The sequence below is a fragment of the Artemia sp. Qi Xiang Cuo genome, chromosome 6, assembly GCF_049724085.1.
Source record: "Artemia sp. Qi Xiang Cuo chromosome 6, ASM4972408v1, whole genome shotgun sequence".
NCBI classification, from domain to species: Eukaryota; Metazoa; Arthropoda; class Branchiopoda; order Anostraca; family Artemiidae; genus Artemia; species Artemia sp. Qi Xiang Cuo.
The window spans coordinates 21688605-21710304 of NC_142799.1; the positions used below are offsets into that span (position 1 = coordinate 21688605).

Genomic DNA, 21700 nt, shown 5'->3' on the forward strand with positions numbered 1-21700 from the left:
AAGACATTTTCATTGTCGAAATGACAGATTTTGGAAACGTTTTGGCCGAATCTTTAGTCCAAACCCATTTTTATCGCTAACAGGGCACATTTTTTGCCAAAAGAACATTTTGATTAGACGTTACTAACATTAAAAAAAGATTTTACAGGCTGAATTAAATTTGCTCATTCCTAGTCAACTTAAACTATGAACATTACCTTTCATTTTTAGAATCTAAGACATGTCAAAACAAATCATAAATGTAAGAACTTTTCAAAGGCGTTAAAAGCGAGGGGGAGCGGGGCAAGTTGTCTGAGGTGCTGCAGTTGGTGGGATGCCAAAGCCAAGATTTTTCTTTATATGGTTGTGTTAGTCATTCTCTGTCACGTAGCAACGTCAGCAGGGGTAGGGGCAAGGTAAGTTTTTCCCCGAATGCTGCCAATCCTACGAATGACCATAGGATTCTTACCACTGAAAATAATAATGTGCGGACAGGAGATCAGTTGGGTATATTCTCATTTCAAATACTGACACTAATGTTAAATCATAATCAAATGTTTTTCCTTTTGTTTTGGCTAGTTGATGACAATTTTACAGCATGGTGATAAACAATTGGAGATTATTCGAAAAATATTAAATTTACTGATTATTCATGAATATGTTTCGCCTAAAGTCAAGACCAAAGCGAAGGTTCTGTAAATAAAATTGTCAAGATAAAATTGCCAAGACGGACACTTTTAGACAACTAAGACTTATATCAGATAAGACAATGAATAATAAAGAACTATTAGGAATAAGGTTAGGCAGATGATTCTCTATTTAGAGAAGGGTGATTCTTAAACAGATGCGATTCTTTAGCGTGATTCTTATTCATAAACAGATGTGATTCTTATAGCGTTTTAGAAAGGAAAATTCAATAAAGTGTAACAAGTCTATATTAGTGAATTTTAAAATAGTTGAGATTTGCTGTGAAAACAATGCCATCGTCGACATTCGAACCAATGTGTAAAGAATTGTTCAAGATTCGAATAAATGGTCTAAGCTTTTGGGTCTGAGCCCTGATTTATGACGGCCTACTCCCCATTAGGAGCAACAAACAACACATTTTTTGTGTAATTATATAGCCAAAATGATAAACTGAAATGAATTTAATATATAGAAATTTCTACCCACAAAGGGAAAATTATATACAAGTAAAATTAAAGCAAGATTAGAGTTTTTGTTAAATTACTGATAAAAAATAAACAAAATTACTTACTGATTCCATTAAGAAGTACTTCAGCAAATTCTCTTTTCATAAATTCAGTGTCATTGAATTTATTATTCGGCAAGAAGTATGAATTGTAGGTCACTACAAATAAACAATGTTTACGATAAGTTAAGTAGAATTTAAGTAATCAAATAATGCAAAAAAGAACATAAAACAAATGAATAGAATTGAACAGAATGCAACACGAATGAGAAAATATTTAAAAGATTACTGTCTGAAGAAATTGCAGTTAAGCACATAATAAAGCACTCATGTTTTATTGGGGTGTTCCCATTTGAGCGCTTTCCCATTTGAGCGCCACGGAATTTTGTTCCATTTGAGCGCCACGGAATTTTGTTCCCATTTGAGCGCCACGGAGTACCATTTGAGCGCCAAACCCAAAATTGTGATTTTGCGGTGGATGAAGCGTGGTTTGCTGCCACATTGACCTGTAGAAATATTTATTGCCACGAAGACAACGAACAAAACTGAGGATTTTATTGGGTCAATGGTTGTGAAATAACTCTGTACTGAGAGTTAAGAAGCTAAACGTTTGTTAAGCTTGTGAAGAATATAAGTGAAGATTTTACGCACGTTCATAGGGTAAGAACTGATTGCCGCTGAAGAAGGCTTGCTGGTCAAGTCGAAATATTCGGCTCTTTTTTTAGAGTTATTTCACAACGATCGTTTAGAAATGGAACGAAATCACCCAAAAATCGTGCCAAAAACGGATAATTCAAATTAATATATTGGTAAAAATACAAACAAAAACTGCTAATATCACACATCCGGCGAAATGTTATGTGCGACACCCAAGAGAAGCTCGTCTGCTGTTCGAGTTCCAGCCCTGTACTCCGTCGACAGCTTTTCGAGTCGTTAGTTAATCCTTGCATAATTCTTGTTCGTCCGATGGATGACATGACCCTGGAGTAGCTGTGTCCTTGCAGAATCGACGACTGCTTGTTCTTCCTTCAGGAAAGAGATAAACTGCCACAAGTTCGGGTGGTAGCGACCGACTCTTCGGTTAAACCGCATGTGCCATGATTCGAGGTCGTTGTTTGTCCTTCGCTGGATGCCGTAGACTGACCAGAAATGAGGAGGACATTGGTCGAACCACTGACGGCTGAAGTAAGTGACAAACGGACGAGCCGAAGGCCAGGTACGAACGATGTGAGAAATGATTGGACCAGAATTGATTCTGACGATCGCTGGAGGTAGGAACGCCAGAGCCAGAAGCTTTCGAACGTAGAGGTTGAAGTCTGCATCGGTCATGTACAGCTCACGGACTGAGTGACGCCCCAAGTTTCTGATTACTGCTTGGCAAAAGTGGAAGTAACACCCACGGTGCTTGGCGGCCGGAAAAACTTGCTTCACGGATGTCAGCAGACCGGTCTCAAAATCAGAGACGACGGTCGTCGGGCGAAGTGTCACTCCTTTCATCGCAGCCTGTAGGATCAGCTCGCTGAAGACGTCGTTGTAAAGCTGCGCAGACTTGCTCTCCATGAGCACGAAGACAGCGGGAAGTTGCTTGTCGCCGAAGAAAACGTGAACGGTGAACAACTGGCCGAATGGGGAAGGAGCTGAGTCGAAGGTGCCGTCCATATACCATTCCGGGCTTCGTTCAAGCAGACTTAACGACTCGTCGGTTGCAAAGCAAATCGCAGCGTTATTTTGAAGCTGAAAGAGGAGGAATCTCTGGTTTGCAGACGTCTCACTGAAAGCCTGGGGCAAGGGCGTCGGTACGGATATAGTATCAGCGGGCAGTGGTGGTATCAGCTTGTTTCGTGATCTGTACATGGACGACTTCACGTGCTTATAGGGTAACTGAGGCAAAGCACTCAGCCCACTGGCAGCAGCACTTGCGACCTGGCCGTCGTAGATAGCGGGAATCGGACGAGTAGTACGGGCTGACTCGCTTCGAAGGTCTGACCGGAATTTGTACTGCTGGGTCTGCAGAGGATCAGCGCTGTGGTCGTGCGTACCAACTGAAACTGGTGAGCCGTCGCTGGAATCAGTGTGTAACCGCCCGAGACATCCCTTCTTCATGCATCTCCAGCTCTTCTTTCTTCCTCCAGAAATCGGCTTATCGAATCTGTAGACGAAACCGTCGTGTTCTAGCAGTTGTTTATTCTTGGAGCTCTTCATTGTCAAACTGACTTATTAATACTAACCAGAAATATTGTTCCTGGCATCATTAAATACTTGTTATAAGAGGGTAAAAAAATATGCTCCCACGCTAAATCCTATTGCATTTTGTGGGTAAACGGTTGTGCAATCGCTTACGCAATTAGGTCACCTGACCTTGCATCGTAAATTAGGATTAATGGGCGCTCGAAGTAAATGTTATAAGAGGGTGCAAGATTGTTAGCTCAGTTCAGTTCAATTTCGGACTTGGATAAGAGAAGAGCGATTTTCAACATGAAGAGGAAACGCAAAATATTATCTGGCGCTCAAATGGGACACAACTGAACTAATTAAAATACGGCGCGCAAATAGGAAAGTCCCATTTGCGCGCCATGGCGCTCAAATGGGAAAGCGCTCAAATGGGATACACCCGTTTTTTTCCCGAGCGGCCAGAGTGGAGCTACTTATCCTGTAACGTTGTAAATAAAATATCTTGAAATTTTGAAATAAAGGCTTTTTACTATTACTGACAACTCACCCCAACACCGAGGTGCCTGAAGCCAACACAGCTGGGCATGATCCTCCTCTATTCCAATCTACTCAAAGCCTCCCTCTTTATACCCTCCCAATCCCAAGAAGCTCCTATTTTCGTTAAATCTTTTCTTACGACATCCTCCCCCCCCCCCCAACTGAAGACAATCAACTTTTTGGTTAACCCTGGACGGCTGGTCAAAAAAGACAAGCTTTGGCAACCTGTCATCCTTCATCCGCAGAACGTGCCCTAGACATATAAGGGCTTTCAAAGACTTCAAATAAATACATAGAAATATATATGTATATATATATATATATATATATATATATATATATATATATATATATATATATATATATATATATATATATATATATATATATATATATATATATATATATATATATATATATATATATATGTATATATATATTTTTGAAGCACGGACCCTCCCCAAGAAGCTCGAAAGACAGTACAGGCTATTAATCCACTCTTTAAAAAAAAAAAAATTCCCCAACAGTTTTTGCAAGAAATTTGCTCTACCTTTTTCTCTTCTTGGTGTTTCTTAGCGTCTAGAATAATAATAATAAGAAAAAAAAAGAATTTGGTGTCTTCTCGGTGTTTAGTAAGGAGAAAGTAGGCCAGAACTAAGCAAGGTGGGTAGTCAAACTGATCAAGACTACTATTGTTTATAAATTCAGATGACAGAGTTCTGATGACTGGAAAATAACTGAGTTTCTTAAGGTTTATAAAGGTTTATAGAAACTATCGTTTATGTAAATAAGTTAAAAGCATCTATAAATTATGAAAATAACGCTAGCTTTCCTTTGTTTTCTAGGTAGCATCTTGTAAATAAACTACAAATACAAAATAAAAATTATGCCAGAAAACAATACTGTTGGGTAAACCAAATTGTTTAGTTATTTAATGGTGCGCTCCTAAAATTTCTATATTAGTCTATATTTTTGAAGAGAAGGCAAAAACGTTGGATTACAAAATCAAACGCTCCACACAAACTTACCAGCCTTACCCTTACCAGAGATCACAGGCCTAAAAGTAATAAAGTCAAATTTTCGACCGTTTTTCTTTCATTATAAATGTCCGATTATGGTTATTTATCACTAAACCAAATCTTCCTGTCGTCTTCCTCCAAGAGAACCCCACGAAGGTCACTATTCTTTGAAGCGTCATAAAAAGTCTCTTGGTCCTTATGATGTCTTAGAAAGAGAAAACTGATCATTGGTCAAGTCCTAGTTTATAGAATTCGACTAGTGTTGTGTTACCAGATAGATACCTGGCTGGCATAAGATATTGCAGCTATCAAAGCGAAAATACGCCGAGGGCGCATTTTCCCATTCATGCCTGCGCCTCAAATGTCTTGATTTGAAATTTTAGCATGAAACATTATATATATATACATATATATATATATATATATATATATATATATATATATATATATATATATATATATATATATATATATATATATATATATATATATATATATATATATATATATATATATATATATATATATATATATATATATATATATATATATATATATATATATATATATATATATATATATATATATATATATATATATATATATATTACACATAAGCCATTATATATATAAGCCTAGCTTAGTATAGAAAATAATGTTGGTCTTTTATTCTCCAAATCCATTTTGTAAAAAAAGAAAATCTCAAGCCTTACCACCAGCAACAAATGTGCCTTCGTGCTTATTTGCTCCAAAAATCGCCGAAACTTCTTTATTGTATTCTCCCCTTTCAAAGAGAGCAAATGGATCATCTGTAATAGCTCTTTCGGCTCCAGCAACTTGAACCACGGCTGATGCACCTCCAAATCCCAAGCCACCATTAAGACGATCCTCTTTCTATAATATATTCTTTGGATACACCGTATACATTTTAAAGATAGAACTGTATAATAATCTCTCTCATTTTTTTTTCTTGCCAAGTAATTACCTCTAAAACACTTACCTCTACAAAGATACCTCTAAAAAGATAATATTCATTTTCGAATAAGGTGTCACATGCTTTGAGAGAGCCGACTCAGCTTTATTTGTCAATAACAAACAACATTAAAGTTTAGGACATTTACAACACAATGTCAAATAAGAAATGAGGTCTCACTCACTTTTCAAGGAAAAATAGGTTTTCAGAAAGGTGGAAGATATTATTTAGCATTTGTAATATTTTGCTATTCTTAGATAGCAGATATTATCTAGCAGAATGTGTTAAAGACGTTTGCCTCTCTTCCAATATTTTTGTTCGTCGGTTTCACCGATTGTACAAGAATTTTGAGCTAAAGAGGTAAAGAGGAGGGCTGATTGCCCTCCAATGAGTTTTGACTCTTAAGAGGGCACTTGAAATTTAAATTTTTAATCAAATTAGCTCCTTTAAAATATCATTGATATTGCTAGCTATGATAGAGCATCGCTGCCTATGTCCTTATATGCCCTATATTGCTTATACGCCCTTTTAATACCTGCATGCATATGCTTTGTCCGTTTAATTTAAATCCCCCCGAAACGTTCCCTAAAAGTTTCAGCTTCATACCATTAGTGTCGTTACTTACAGTAACCGTAAAAGCAGCATTATATGTATACCTACAGTGTCTTCTGGCTAGTTCAGAATCCTCAGCCTATGAAGGTATGAAGGTAAAATTTTCAGAGGTATTTTCTATTGTAAGGATGACACCCTTCCATCCGAATGCAGGTTGTCAAAAGGGTATATAAGCAATATTTTAGGAACAGTTTCGTGTGTGAAATTAAAACTTACAGCGCAAGTTGTGGGGGGTATTGAATTAACCAAAAGGCGAAATTTGCATCGTAATACTACTGCTTCTACTCCTACAACTACTACTTCTGCTATTATTATTATTATTACTGCTACTACTATTACTGCTATTAAAGTATTAAACTGTTAACTGTACCCTACTGCTACTACTATAACAACTGGTGCTACTACTACTACTAATAAAACTAAGGGTATTAAGACAAATACTTTTGGTAATATTGTAGCCGTACTGATATAAATCGAAACACACTATGCCCATACAGGTTGTCAAGAGGATGTATCAGCAATGCTTCAGGACCGGTTCATGGTATAATTTCATCGTATGTTGAAGGGGATGTTGAAAGAAAAGGCGCTATTTGCATACTGCTACTAATGCTTCTACAAATATTGCTACGCATAATTACTGAACCTTTCAACAATGCTGAAACAATTTATGTCTCAAAACTTTGTTTGTATGTTTGTCACGGGAAATGATGGACCTGGGGGAGGGGGGAGGAGTTCTTTCAAATCACATGGACTCTTAAAAAGGGCACTATAAATTGCAATTTAAAATCAAATGCGACACATCTGAATTCAATACGACCACATATTCCATATAAACTTTATATGCCATCAGGGCATAACTTAAAACCCTTGCCTTAGGGCTCTGGAGGGCTGTGTCAACCCTGGAGGCATTGTTTTATGTTATATGTGTTGACCATTTTAAACAAAATTTCCATCGCACAATTTCAATCAGATACATTTGGTGAAAACAAGGGTAGTTGGGGGGGGGGGCTAATTGACCTCCATCACTATTGACTCTTAAAAGGCAACTAGAACTTCCAATTTCAACCAAAAGAGCCCCCTCTAAAATTTATACAACTATCCCATCAATGAAACTTAAATGTCCCAGGGGCAAAACTTACAACCCTCGCCCTTAGGTTCTGGTGGATTGTATTAACTTCAAAAACCTTGTTCTATGATATTTGGATTATTTTGAATAAAAGGACTGTCTCAACATATCTATTGAAAACATCTCGGGAAAATACGATGTGTTTGTATGTGTCTGGGGGGGGGGGGTGGGTATCTGTGCTCTGACTACTTCGACTCAGAAAAACAGCACTAGAACTCCTGATTACCAATCCAATGAGTCACCTCCTAAGCATAAGTAGAAGGGGGGGTACTACTCCGAACGGGACTCCTAATATGGGCATAGAGTCCCTAGGGGAAATGGATTTCTGGGAAATTGATTGCGTTATCGATTGGGAATTTGTAACACCTGTGCTGTCAGTCATTAATCAAATTGTTTCCAGGCAAAGTTTAATAATGTCTGACAGGTACTGTCAACATTTCTCCAGGAATAGATCCAAGTCATTAATGTCTTTGCCTCGGAAACAACTCTTTTGGTCGAACTCCAAAGATATTAATAACCAAACGCCATGGAAACAATTCTCCAAGAAACATCTTAGCGATGAATTGTTTTAGCACGGGAATCAGGTTTCTTATTAATTTGAAATGCGTTAGCGCAGAGATGCCAAAAACAAAAGGAACACGCTGAATTACATTTAGGGATTATTTGAGCGAAACTCTTTTAGAGAGGTTATGGAATTATTTCGGCGAAAAAGTTAGAGACATTTTAAAAGATGATTTTTGAAGAGATTTTGGAAGAGGATTTGAGGGTGAAACTCTGTGGTCGTTATAATATACAAGTTCCATTTGAACAGTGTTGTGAGGTCCTCTATCACTACCCCAAAGGGTTCCGACCCCCCAACCCCAACCCCGAAGGAAGCCCCCGGTCCTCAAAGGTCCACCGGGCTCCCAAAGGACCACCCGACCCTCAAGAGTCCCCCAGACCCTCAACGGACCCCCCAGACCCTCAACGGACCCCCGGGCCCCAAAGGGCCCCTCCCCCCTTTGACCCCCCAAAGGGGCCCCTCTCCCTCCATCTCCTCCCTCTTCCTCCCCTCCCCTCCTCCCTCTCCCCTCCCCTCCTCCCTCCTCCTCTTCCTACCTCCTCCTCCTCCTCCCACATCCTCCTCCCCTCCCCTCCTCCCCTCCCCTTCCCTCCCTCATTTTTTATACTTTTTTTGTGCATTGAGACACAGAACGACCCCCTCCCCCCGGCCCCTCCCCCTCCCCTCCAAAGGTCTGATTTTTCAAAGTTCATTTTGAATTTCTTTCGTTGAAATGCAAGAGTTGGAATATTTCAGTAATGTTTTGTCGTGCCTTACTTTGTCACAGTCATATTTTCTTGATTTTTCAAAGTTCATTTTGGATTGCTTTCATTGAAATTAAAGAGATGGGATATTTCAGTAGTGTTTCTTCGTGTTTTACCTTGTCACAGTTACATTCGCTTGATTTTTCAAATGGTTTATCTTGTCACAGTCACATTTTACTTATTTTTCAAAGTTCATTTTGTATTTATTTCGTGAAATTCAAAAGTTGGATTATTTTATTTGTGTTTTGTTGTGGTTTTACTTGTCAGAGTTACATTCTCAGAGTTTTTCAATATGCTTGTCGCATTCATGTAACAGACTTGCTAGAGATTGAAGCTTTTCATAGTATTTTGTGGGGGTGTTCAAAGAGAAACTTACTTTCTATGTTTTTTTAAAATTTTATTTTGGTTATCCTTATTTTTATTGAAAGAGTGGGAATATTTCAGTAGTGTTTTCTCATGGTTTACCATGTCAAAGTTACATTCCCTTAATTTTCCAAAGTTCATTTTGAATTTCTTTCATTGAAATGCAAGAGTTGGAAAATTTCAGTAGTGTTTTGTTGTGGTTTACCTTGTCACAGTTAAATTGTCTGGATTTTTCAAAGTTAATTTTGGATTTCTTTCATTGAAATTAAAGAGTTTTAATATTTAAGAAGAGTTTTTTATTGTTTTAAAATGTCACAGTTACATTTTCTTGATTTTTCAAAGTTCATTTAGGTTTTCTTTCATTGAAATGCAAGAGTTGGAATATTTCAGTAGGTTTTTGTCGTGTTTTACCTTGTCACATTTACATTCTCTGGATTTTTCTAAGTTTATTTTGGTTTTCTTTATTTGAAATGCAAGAGTTGGAATATTTCAGAAGCGTTTTGTCGTGGTTTACCTTGTCACAGTTACATTCGCTTGATTTTTCAAAGTTCATTTTGAATTTATTTCATTGAAATGCAAGAGTTGGAATATTTCAGTAGTGTTTTGTCGTGGTTTACCTTGTCACAGTTACATTTTCTTGATTTTTCAAAGTTCATTTCGGTTTTCTTTCATTGAAATGCAAGAGTTGGAATATTTCAGTAGCGTTTGGTTGTGGTTTACCTTGTCACAGTTACATTCTCTTGATTTTTCAAAGTTCATTTTGAATTTCTTTCATTGAAATGCAAGAGTGAGAATATTTCAGTAGCGTTTCGTCGTGGTTTACCTTGTCACAGTTACATTCCCTTGATTTTTCAAAGTTCATTTTTGATTTCCTTCGTTGAAATGCAAGAGTTGGAATATTTCAGTAGTGTTTTCTCGTGGTTAGCCATGTCACAGTTACATTCCCTTGATTTTTCAAAGTTCATTTTCGATTTCCTTCGTTGAAATGCAAGAGTTGGAATATTTCAGTAGTGTTCTGCTGTGGTTTACCTTGTCACAGTTACATTCTATTAATTTTTCAAGGTTCATTTTGAATTTCTTTCATTGAAATGAAAGAGTTTGAATATTTCAGTAGTTTTTTGTTTTTGTGGATGACGTATCTGTTAAATTTTCTTTATTTTTAAATTTTCATTTTTTTTCTCGATAATTGTTTTGTAATTTTTGGATTTTATTACAAGTGTTTGGTCAGGGTTTTCATCGACACAATTCCATATTCTTGTTTTTTCGAAGTTCATTTTGAACTACTTTCGTGAAATGCAAGAGTTGGACTCTTTAAGTAGTGTTTGTTCGTGGTTTTCCATGTCACAGTTACATTATCTTGATTTTTAAAAGTTCATTTTTTTTTTCTTTCATTGAAATGCAAGAGTTTGAATATTTCAGTAGTTTTTTGTCGTGGTTTACCTTGTCAGAGTTACATTTTTTTGATTTTTCAAAGTTCATTTTGGATTTTTTTCGGTGAAATGTAAGATTTTTAAAATTTCCGTAGTGTTTTCTTGTTCTTTACCGTGTCAATCTTACTTTATATTCATTTTTCATAGTTAATTTTGAATTTCTTTCGTTGAAATGAAAGAGTTAGAATATTTCAATAGTGTTTTGACGTGGTTTACCTTGTCACAGTTAAATTTTCTGGATTTTTCAAAGTTCATTTTGGATTTCTTTCATTGAAATGCAAGAGTGGGAATATTTCAGTAGTGTTTTGTCGTGGTTTACCTTGTCACAGATACATTCTCTTGATTTTTCAAAGTTCATTTTGAATTTCTTTCATTGAAATGCAAGAGTGAGAATATTTCAGTAGCGTTTTGTCGTGGTTTACCTTGTCACAGTTACATTCCCTTGATTTTTAAAAGGTCATTTTCAATTTCCTTCGTTGAAATGCAAGAGTTGGAATATTTCAGTAGTGTTGTCTCGTGGTTTACCTTGTCACAGTTACATTCCCTTGATTTTTCAAAGTTCATTTTCGATTTCCTTCGTTGAAATGCAAGAGTTGGAATATTTCAGTAGTGTTCTGTTGTGGTTTACCTTGTCACAGTTACATTCTATTTATTTTTCAAGGTTCATTTTGGATTTCTTTCATTGAAATGCAAGAGTTGGAATATTTCAGTAGTGTTTTGTCGTGGTTTACCTTGTCACAGTTACATTTTCTTGTTTTTTCAAAGTTCATTTTGAATTTTTGTCGTTGAAATGCAAGAGTTGGAATATTTCAGTTGTGTTTTGTTGTGGTTTACCTTGTCACAGTTACTTTCTCTTGATTTTTCAAAGTTAATTTTGAATTTCTTTCGTTTAAATGCATGAGTTGGATTATTACAGAAGTGTTTGTCGTGATACACATTTTCAAATTTACAGTTTAATTATTTTTAAAAGTGAATTTAGTATTTATTTCATAAAAATGCATTGGTTGTAATATGTCATTAGCTTGTTGTCGTGGTTTTCCTTGTCAATTTTACATGTTCATTTGATGTCAAAGCTCACGTTGATTGTATTTCATCGAATTGTTGGGGTCGGATGATGACAGGTGATATAGTGCATAATTAACTTTGTCACTTTTACGTTATTACAATTTTTCAATGTACGAATGTATATTAATAAATTTTATTTCAAGAGTGTAAATATTAATGACTCTGTTAGACGTGGTTTACCTTGTCATGGTTACATTCTCTTGATTTTTCAAAGTTCATTTTGAATTTCTTTCATTGAAATGAAAGAGTGGGATTATTTCAGTAGTGTTTTGTCATGGTTTACGTTGTCACAGTTACATTCTCTTAATTTTTCAAAGTTCATTTTGAATTTCTATCGTTGAAATGCAAGAGTTGGAATATTTCAGTAGTGTTTTTTCATGGTTTACCTTATCATAGTTACATTCTCTTAATTTTTCAAAGTTCATTTTGATTTTCTTTCGATAAATTTCATGAGATTTATTATGTAAGTTGGTTTTTGTTGTGGTTCACATTATCACAGTTACATGTTATTTATTTTTCAAACTTCATTTTGTATTTCTGTAATTTAAATGCAGTTGCTGGACTCTTTCAGTATTGTGCTTTCGTGTTTTCACTTGTCACAGTTACATTTTCATGATTTTTCAAAGTTCATTTTGAATTTCTTTCGTTGAAATGCAAGAGTTGGAATATTTCAGTAGTGTTTTGTCGTGGTTTACCTTGTCACAGTTACATTTTCTTAATTTTTCAAAGTTCATTTCGGTTTTCTTTCATTGAAATGCAAGATTTGGGATATTTCAGTAGTGTTTTGTCGTGGTTTACCTTGTCACAGTTACATTCTCTTGATTTTTTCAAAGTTCATTTTGGAATTCTTTAGTTGAAATGCAAGAGTTGGAATATTTCAGAAGTGTTTTGTCATGGTTTACCATGTCAAAGTTACATTCTCTTGATTTTTCAAAGTTCATTTTGAATTTCTTTCATTGAAATGCAAGAGTTGGAATATTTCAGTAGTGTTTTGTCGTGGTTTAACTTGTAACAGTTACATTTTCTGGATTTTTCAAAGTTCATTTACGATTTCTTTCATTGAAATGCAAGAGTTGGAATATTTAAGTAGTGTTTTGTCGTGGTTTACCTTGTCACAGTTACATTTTCTTGATTTTTCAAAGTTCATTTCGGTTTTCTTTCATTGAAATGCAGGAGTTGGAATATTTCAGTAGTGTTTTGTTGTGGTTTACCTTGTCAAAGTTACATTCGCTTGATTTTTCAAAGTTCATTTTGTATTTCTTTATTTGAAATGCAAGAGTTGGAATATTTCAGAAGCGTTTTGTCGTGGTTTACCATGTCACAGTTACATTCCCTTGATTTTTCAAAGTTCATTTTCAATTTCTTTCATTTAAATGCAAGAGTTGGAATATTTCAGTAGTGTTTTGTTGTGGTTTACCTTGTCACAGTTACATTTTCTTGATTTTTCAAAGTTCATTTAGGTTTTCTTTCATTGAAATGCAAGAGTTGGAATATTTCAGTAGTGTTTTGTCGTGGTTTACCTTGTCACAGTTAAATTCCCTTGATTTTTCAAAGTTCATTTTCGATTTCCTTCGTTGAAATGCAAGAGTTGGAATATTTCAGTAGTTTTTTGTTGTGGTTTACCTTGTCACAGTTACATTTTCTTGATTTTTCAAAGTTCATTTTGGTTTTCTTTTGTTGAAATGCAAGAGCTGGAATATTTAAGTAGTGTTTTTTAGTAGTTTACCTTGTCAAAGTTAATTTCGCAGGATATTTAAAATTTCATTTTTCATTTCTTTAGTTGAAATGCATGATTTGAAATTTTTCAGTAGTGTTTTGTCATGGTTTAACTTTTCACATCTACAGTCTCTTGATTTTTAAAAGTTAATTTTGTATTTATTTAGATGAAATTCAAGAGTTTGACTATTTCAGTAGTTTTTTTTTGTGGTTTACCTTGTCACAGTTAAATTATCTGGATTTTTAAAAGTTCATTTAGTTTTTATTTCATTGAAATGCAAGAGTTGGAATATTTTAGTATGTATTTGACGTGGTTTACAATGTCAAATTTACATTTTCTTGATTCTTCAAAGTTCATTTTGTATTTATATCGTTCAAATGTAAGAGATGGACTATTTAAATTCAAGAGTTTTGTTGTGGTATACCATGCTTTTGTTACAATTTCTTTATTTTTCAAAGTTCATTTCGGTTTTCTTTCGTTGAAATGCAAGAGTTAGAATATTTCAGTAGTGTTTTGTCGTGGTTTACCTTGTCAGAGTTACATTTTCTTGATTTTTCAAAGTTCATTTTGGATTTCTTTAGTTGAAATGCAAGGGTGGGAATATTTCAGAAGCGTTTTGTCGTGGTTTACCTTGTCACAGTTACATTCCCTTGATTTTTCAAAGTTCATTTTCGATTTCCTTTGTTGAAATGCAAGAGTTGGAATATTTCAGTAGTGTTTTGTTGTGGTTTACCTTGTCACAGTTACATTTTCTGGATTTTTCAAAGTTCATTTTGGATTTCTTTCATTGAAGTGAAAGAGTTGGAATATTTCAGTAGTGTTTTGTCGTGGTTTACCATGTTACAATTACTTTCTCTATATTTTTCGATGATCGTTTTGGATTTCTTTCATTTAAATGCAAGAGTCGGAACATTTCAGTAGTATTTGTTCATACTTTACCTTGTCACAGCTACATTTTCTTGATTTTTCGAATTTCATTTTTTATTTATTTCATTGAAATGCAAGAGTTGGATTATTTCAGTAGTGTTTTGTCGTGGTTTACCTTGTCACACTTACATTCCCTTGATTTTTCAATGTCCATTTTGAATTTTTTTACTTTAAATGCAAGAGTTGGAATATTTCAGTAGTGTTTTGTCGTGGTTTACATTGTCACAGTTACATTCTCTTAATTTTTCAAAGTTCATTTTGAATTTCTTCCGTTGAAATGTAAGAGTTGGAATATTTCAGTAGTGTTTTGTCATGGTTTACCTTGTCACAGATACATTCTCTTGATTTTTCAAAGTTAATTTTGAATTTTTTTCATTGAAATGCATGAGTTGGAATATTTCAGTAGTGTTCTGTCGCAGTTTACTTTGTCACAGTTATATTCTCTTAATTTTTCAAAGTTCATTTTGAGTTTCTTTAGTTGAAATGCAAGAGTTGGAATATTTCAGTAGTGTTTTGTTGTAGTTTACCTTGTCAAGGTTACATTCTCTTGATTTTTCAAAGTTCATTTTTAATTTATTTCATTGAAATGCAAGAGTTGGAATATTTCAGTAGTGTTCTGTTGTGGTTTACCTTGTCACAGTTACATTTTCTTGTTTTTTCAAAGTTCATTTTGAATTTCTTTCATTGAAATTCAAGAGTTGGAACATTTCAGTAGTGTTTTGTTGTGGTTTACCTTGTCACAGTTACATTTTCTTGATTTTTTAAAGTTCATTTCGGTTTTCTTTCATTGAAATACAAGAGTTGGAATATTTCAGTAGTGTTTTGTCGTGGTTTACCTTGTCACAGTTACATTCGCTTGATTTTTCAAAGTTCATTTTGGATTTCATTCATTGAAATCCAAGAGTTGAAATATTTCAGTAGTGTTTTGTTGTGGTTTACTTTATCATACTTACATCCTTATAATTTTTCAAAGTTCATTATCCATTTCTTTAATTGAAATGCAAGAGTTGTAATATTTCAGTAGTGTTTTGTCATGGTTTACCTTGTCATACTTAAATTCTCTTGATTTTTCAAAGTTCATTTTGGATTTCTTTCATTTAAATGCAAGAGTTTGAATATTTCAGTAGTTTTTTCTTGTGGTTTGCCTTGTCACACTTACATTTTTCTTTATTTTTGTTATGTTAGGTTAGGTTAGGCTAGATCAAGTTTGGTTAGGTTAGGTTAAGTTAGGTTAGGTTAGGTTAGCCTACGTACCTGCGCGTACGTAGGCTAACCTAACCTAACCTAACTTAACCTAACCTAACCAAGCTTGATCTAGCCTAACCTAAAATAACATAACAAAAATAAAGAAAAAATGTAAGTGTGACAAGGTAAACCACACGAAAAAACTACTGAAATATTCAAACTCTGGCATTTCAATGAAATAAATCCAAAATGAACTTTGAAAAATCAAGAAAAAGTAAGTATGACAAGGTAAACCACGACGAAACACTACTGAAATATTTAAAATCTTTCATTTCAATTCAATAAATCAAAAATGAACTTTGAAAAATCATGAGAATGTAAGTATGACAAGGTAAACCACAACAAAACACTACTGAAATATTACAACTCTTGCATTTCAATGAAAGAAATCCAAAATGAACTTTGAAAAATCAAGGGAATGTAACTGTGACATGGTAAACCACGACAAAACACTACTGAAATATTCCAACTCTTGCATTTCAATGAAAGAAAACCGAAATGAACTTTGAAAAATCAAAAAATGTAACTGTGACAAGGTAAACCACAACAAAACACTACTGAAATATTCCAACTCTTGCATTTCAATGAAAGAGATTCAAAATGAACTTTGAAAACACAAGAAAATGTAACTGTGACAAGGTAAACCACTACTGAAATATTCCAACTCTTGCATTTAAATGAAAGAAATTCAAAATGAACTTTGAAAAATCAAAGAATGTAACCTTGACAGGGTAAACCAAGACAAAACTCTACTGAAATAGTCCAACTCTTGCATTTCAACTATATAAATTCAAAATGAACTTTAAAAAATCATGAGAATTAAAGTGTGAAAAAGTAAACTACGACAAAACACTTCTGAAGTATTCCAACTAATGCATTTCAATGAAAACAAATACAAAATTAACTTTGAAAAATCGATCGAATGTTAATGTGACACGTTAAACAATGACAAAAAACTACTGAAATAGTCCAATTCTTAAATTTAAACTGAAGAAGTTCAAAATGAACTTTGAAAAATTAAGAAAATCTAAAAGTGACAAAGTAAACTATGACAAGACACTACTGAATTATTCGAACTCTTTCAATTCAACGAAAGAAATTCAAAATGAAGTTTTAAAAATCATTCGACTGTAACAGCGTCAAGTTAAACCACAACAAAACATTAACTAAATATTCCAACACTTTCATTACGATTGGTGGAATTCAAAATGGACTATGATAATTCTTGGGAAAGTAATAGGGACAATATAATCAGCAAACCTCCACGATTGCTGAATACCAAATCTTATATTTCAACAAAAAAAAACCGAAATGAAAATTAAAAAATAATGAAACTGTAACTATGACATGGTAAACCACAACACAACACTACTGAAATCTTGCAACTCTTGCATTTCAACGAAAGAAACTCAAAATGAACTTTGAAAAAAAAAGAGAATTTAACTTTTATATGTTAAACCACGCCACAACACAACTGAAATATTTCAACTCTCTCATTTAAATGAGAGATATCGAAAAGTAACTTTGAAAAATCAGGGGACTGTAACTCTGGCATGGTCAACCACAACAAAACACTACTGAAATATTCCAACTCTTGCATTTCAACTAAAGAAATCCAAAATGAACTTTGAAAAATCAAGAGAATGTAACTGTGACAAGGTAAACCACGACAAAACGTTACTGAAATATTCCAACTCTTGCATTTCAACGAAAGAAAACCTAAATGAACTTTGAGAAATCAAGATAATGTAACTGTGATAAAGCAAACCACAACAAAACACTACTGAAATATTCAAACTCTTGCATTTCAAAGAAGTAAATTCAAAATGAACTTTGAAATATCAAGAGAATGTAAGTGTGACAAGGTAAACCACGACAAAACACTACTGAAATATTCCAACTCTTGCATTTCAATAAAAGAAAACCGAAATGAACTTTGAAAAATCCAGAAAATTTTACTGTGACAAGGTAAACCACGACAAAACACTACTGAAATATTCCAACTCTTGCATTTCAATGAAAGAAATTCAAAATGAATTTTGAAAAATCAAGGGAATGTAACTGTGACATGGTAAACCACGACAAAATGCTTCTGAAATATTCCAACTCTTGCATATCAACTAAAGAAAACCAAAATGAACATTGAAAAATCAAGCGAATGTAACTGCGACAAGTTAAACCACGACAAAACACTACTGAAATATTCCATCTCTTGCATTTTTACGAAAGAAATCCAAAATGAACTTTGAAAAATCAAGAAAACGTAACTGTGACAAGGTAAACCACCACAACACACTACTAAAATAATCCAACTCTTGCATTTCAACGAAGGAAATCGAAAATGAACTTTGAAAAATCAAATGAATGTAACTGTGACATGGTAAACCACGAGAAAACACTACTAAAATATTCCAACTCTTTCATTTCAACGAAGGAACTCGAAAATAAACTTTGAAAATAAAGGGAATGTAACTGTGACAAGGTAAACCACGACAAAACGCTATTGAAATACTCCACTCTTGCATTTCAACGAAAGAAATCCAAAATGATCTTTGAAAAATCAAGAGAGTGTAACCGTCACAAGATAAACCACGACAAAACACTACTGAAATATTCCAACTCTTGCACTTCAATGAAAGAAATCCGAAATGAACTTTGAAAAATCAAGAGAATGTAACTCTGACAAGGTAAACTACAACAAAACACTTCTGAAATATTTAAACTATTGCATATCCTTGAAATAAAGTAAAAAATAACTATTGAAAATCATTAGAATGTAGCATTGGCATATTAAACAACGACAAAACAATACTGAAATATTCCAACTCTTGAATTTCAACGAAGCAAAACTAAAAAAAACTTTGAAATATCAATCAATTGTACGTGTGACAATGTCAACCCCGAGAAAACACTACTGAAATATTCCAACTCTTGCATTTTAATGAAAGAAAACCGAAATGAACTTTGAAAAATCAAGAGAATGTAACTGTGACATGGTAAACCACGACAAAACACTTCAGAAATATTCCAACTCTTGCATTTCAATGAAAGAACACCAAAATAAAATTTGAAAAATCCAAAAAATGTAACTTTGACAAGGTAAGCTACAAAAAAACACTACTGAAAGATTTAAACTTTATCATTTCATCTAAATAAATTATAAATTAAATTTGAAAAATCAATAGAATGTAACTGTGACAAGGTAAACCACGACAAAACAATACTGAAATATTCCAACTCTTGCATTTCAACTAAAGAAATCCAAAATGAACTTTGAAAAAATCAAGCGAATGTAACTGTGACAAGGAAAACCACGACAAAAAACTACTGAAATATTCCAACTCTTGCATTTCAATGAAAGAAAACCGAAATGAACTTTGAAAAATCAAGAGAATGTAACTGTGACAAAGTAAACTACAACAAAACACTACTGAAATATTCCAACTCTTGCATTTCAACGAAGGAAATCGAAAATGAACTTTGAAAAATCAAGGGAATGTAACTGTGACAAGGTAAACCATGAGAAAACACTACTGAAATATTCCAACTCTTACATTTCAACCGAGGAAATCTAAAATAAACTTTGAAAAATCAAGGGAATGTAACTGTGACAAGGTAAACCACGACAAAACGCTACTGAAATATTCTCACTCTTGCATTTCAATGAAAGAAATTCAAAATGAACTTTGAAAAATCAAGAGAATGTAAATGTCACAAGGTAAACCACGACAAAACACTACAGAAATATTCCAACTCTTGCATTTCAATGAAAGAAATCCTAAATGAACTTTGAAAAATCAAGAAAATTTAACTGTGACAAGGTAAACCACGACAAAACACTACTGAAATATTCCAACTCTTGCATTTCAATGAAAGAAATCCAAAATGAACTTTGAAAAATCAAGGGAATGTAACTGTGACAAGGTAAAACACGACAAAACGCTTCTGAAATATTCCAACTCTTGCATTTCAACTAAAGAAATCCCAAATGAACTTTGAAAAATCATGAAAATGTAACTGTGACAAGGTAAACCACGACAAAACACTACTGAAATATTCCAACTCTTGCATTACAATTAAATAAAACCTAAATTAAATTTGAAAAATCAATAGAATGTAACTTTGACAAGGTAAACCACAACAAAACACTATTTAAATATTCCAACTCTTTCATTTCTATTAAAGAAAAGCGAAATGAACTTTGAAAAATCATGAAAATGTAACTGTGACAAGGTAAACCAAGACAAAACCCTTCTGAAATATCCCAACTCTTGCATTTAAACGAAAGAAATTCAAAATGAACTTTGAAAAATCGAGAGAATGTAACTGTGACAAGGTAAACCACGACAAAACGCTTCTGAAATATTCCAACTCTTGCATTTCAACTAAAGAAATCCAAAATGAACTTTGAAAAAATCAAGCGAATGTAACTGTGACAAGGTAAAACACGACAAAACACTACTGAAATATTCCAACTCTTGCATTTCAATGAAAGAAAACCGAAATGAACTTTGAAAAATCAAGAAAATGTATCTGTGACAAGGTAAACCACAACAAAACACTACTGAAATATTCCAACTCTTGAATTTCAACGAAAGAAATTCAAAATGAACTTTGAAAAATCAAGAAAATGTAACTGTGACAAGGTAAACCACGACAAAACACTACTGAAATATTCCAACTCTTGCATATCAAATAAAGAAAACCTAAATGAACTTTGAAAAATCAAGCGAATGTAACTGTGACAAGGTAAACCACGACAAAACACTACTGAAATATTCCAACTCTTGCATTTCAATGAAAGAAATACTAAATGAACTTTTAAAAAACAAGAAAATGTAACTGTGACAAGGTAAACCACAACAAAACACTACTGAAATATTCCACCTCTTGCATTTCAATGAAAGAAAACCGAAATAAACTTTGAAAAATCCAGAAAATGTAACTGTGACAAGGTAAACCACGACAAAACCCTACTGAAATATTCCAACTCTTGCATTTCAATGAAAGAAATTCAAAATGAACTTTGAAAAATCAAGGGAATGTAACTGTGACATGGTGAACCACGACAAAACGCTTCTGAAATATTCCAACTCTTGCATTTCAACTAAAGAAATCCAAAATGAACTTTGAAAAAATCAAGCGAATGTAACTGTGACAAGGTAAACCACGACAAAACACTACTGAAATATCCCAAATCTTGCATTTCAATGCAAGAAAACCGAAATGAACTTTGAAAAATTAAGAAAATGTAACTGTGACAAGGTAAATCACGACAAAACACTACTGAAATATTCCAACTCTTGCATTTCAACGAAAGAAATTCAAAATGAACTTTGAAAAATCAAGAAAATGTAACTGTGACAAGGTAAACCACAACCAAACACTACTGAAATATTCCAACTCTTGCATTTCAATGTAAGAAATTCAAAATGAACTTTAAAAAATCATGAGAATGTAACTGTGAAAAGGTAAACCACGACAAAACACTACTGAAATATTCCAACTCTTGCATTTCAACGAAAGAAATTCAAATGAACTTTGAAAAATTAAGTTAATGTAACTGTGACAAGGTAAACCATGACAAAACACTACTGAAATATTCCAACTCTTGCATTTCAACGATAGAAATTCAAAATGAACTTTGAAAAATTAAGAGAATGTAACTGTGACAAGGTAAACCATGACAAAACACTACTGTAATAATCCCACTCTTTCATTTCAACGATAGAAATCCAAAATGAACTCTGAAAAATCAATAGAATGTAAGAGTGACAAGGTAAAACATGTCAAATCACCACTGAAATATTCTAACTTTTGCATTTCAATTAAATATATTCAATATTAAATTTTAATAAATATAAAAATGTAACTGTAGGATGGTTAAGCACGACAAAACACTCCTGAAATATTCCAACTCTTGCATTTCAACGAAAGAAATTCAAAATGAACTTTGAAAAATCAAGAGAATGTAACTTTGACAAGGAAAACCACGACAAAACACTACTGAAATATTCCAACTCTTGCATTTCAATGAA

At 33.6% G+C, this 21700-nt stretch overlaps 1 protein-coding gene across 1 annotated transcript in view; it reads right to left on the reverse strand.

Annotated features, from left to right (window-relative positions):
- Positions 1-21700, reverse strand: part of LOC148950974 (bile salt-activated lipase-like) — a 60533-nt gene that overhangs the window by 12312 nt on the left and 26521 nt on the right. The window contains exons 3-4 of the mRNA XM_089090973.1: positions 5613-5793; positions 1238-1330 (exon numbers count right to left, since the gene is read on the reverse strand). Coding sequence (XP_088947099.1) covers positions 1238-1330; positions 5613-5793 — 274 coding nt within the window. The remainder of the gene's footprint in view (positions 1-1237; positions 1331-5612; positions 5794-21700) is intronic.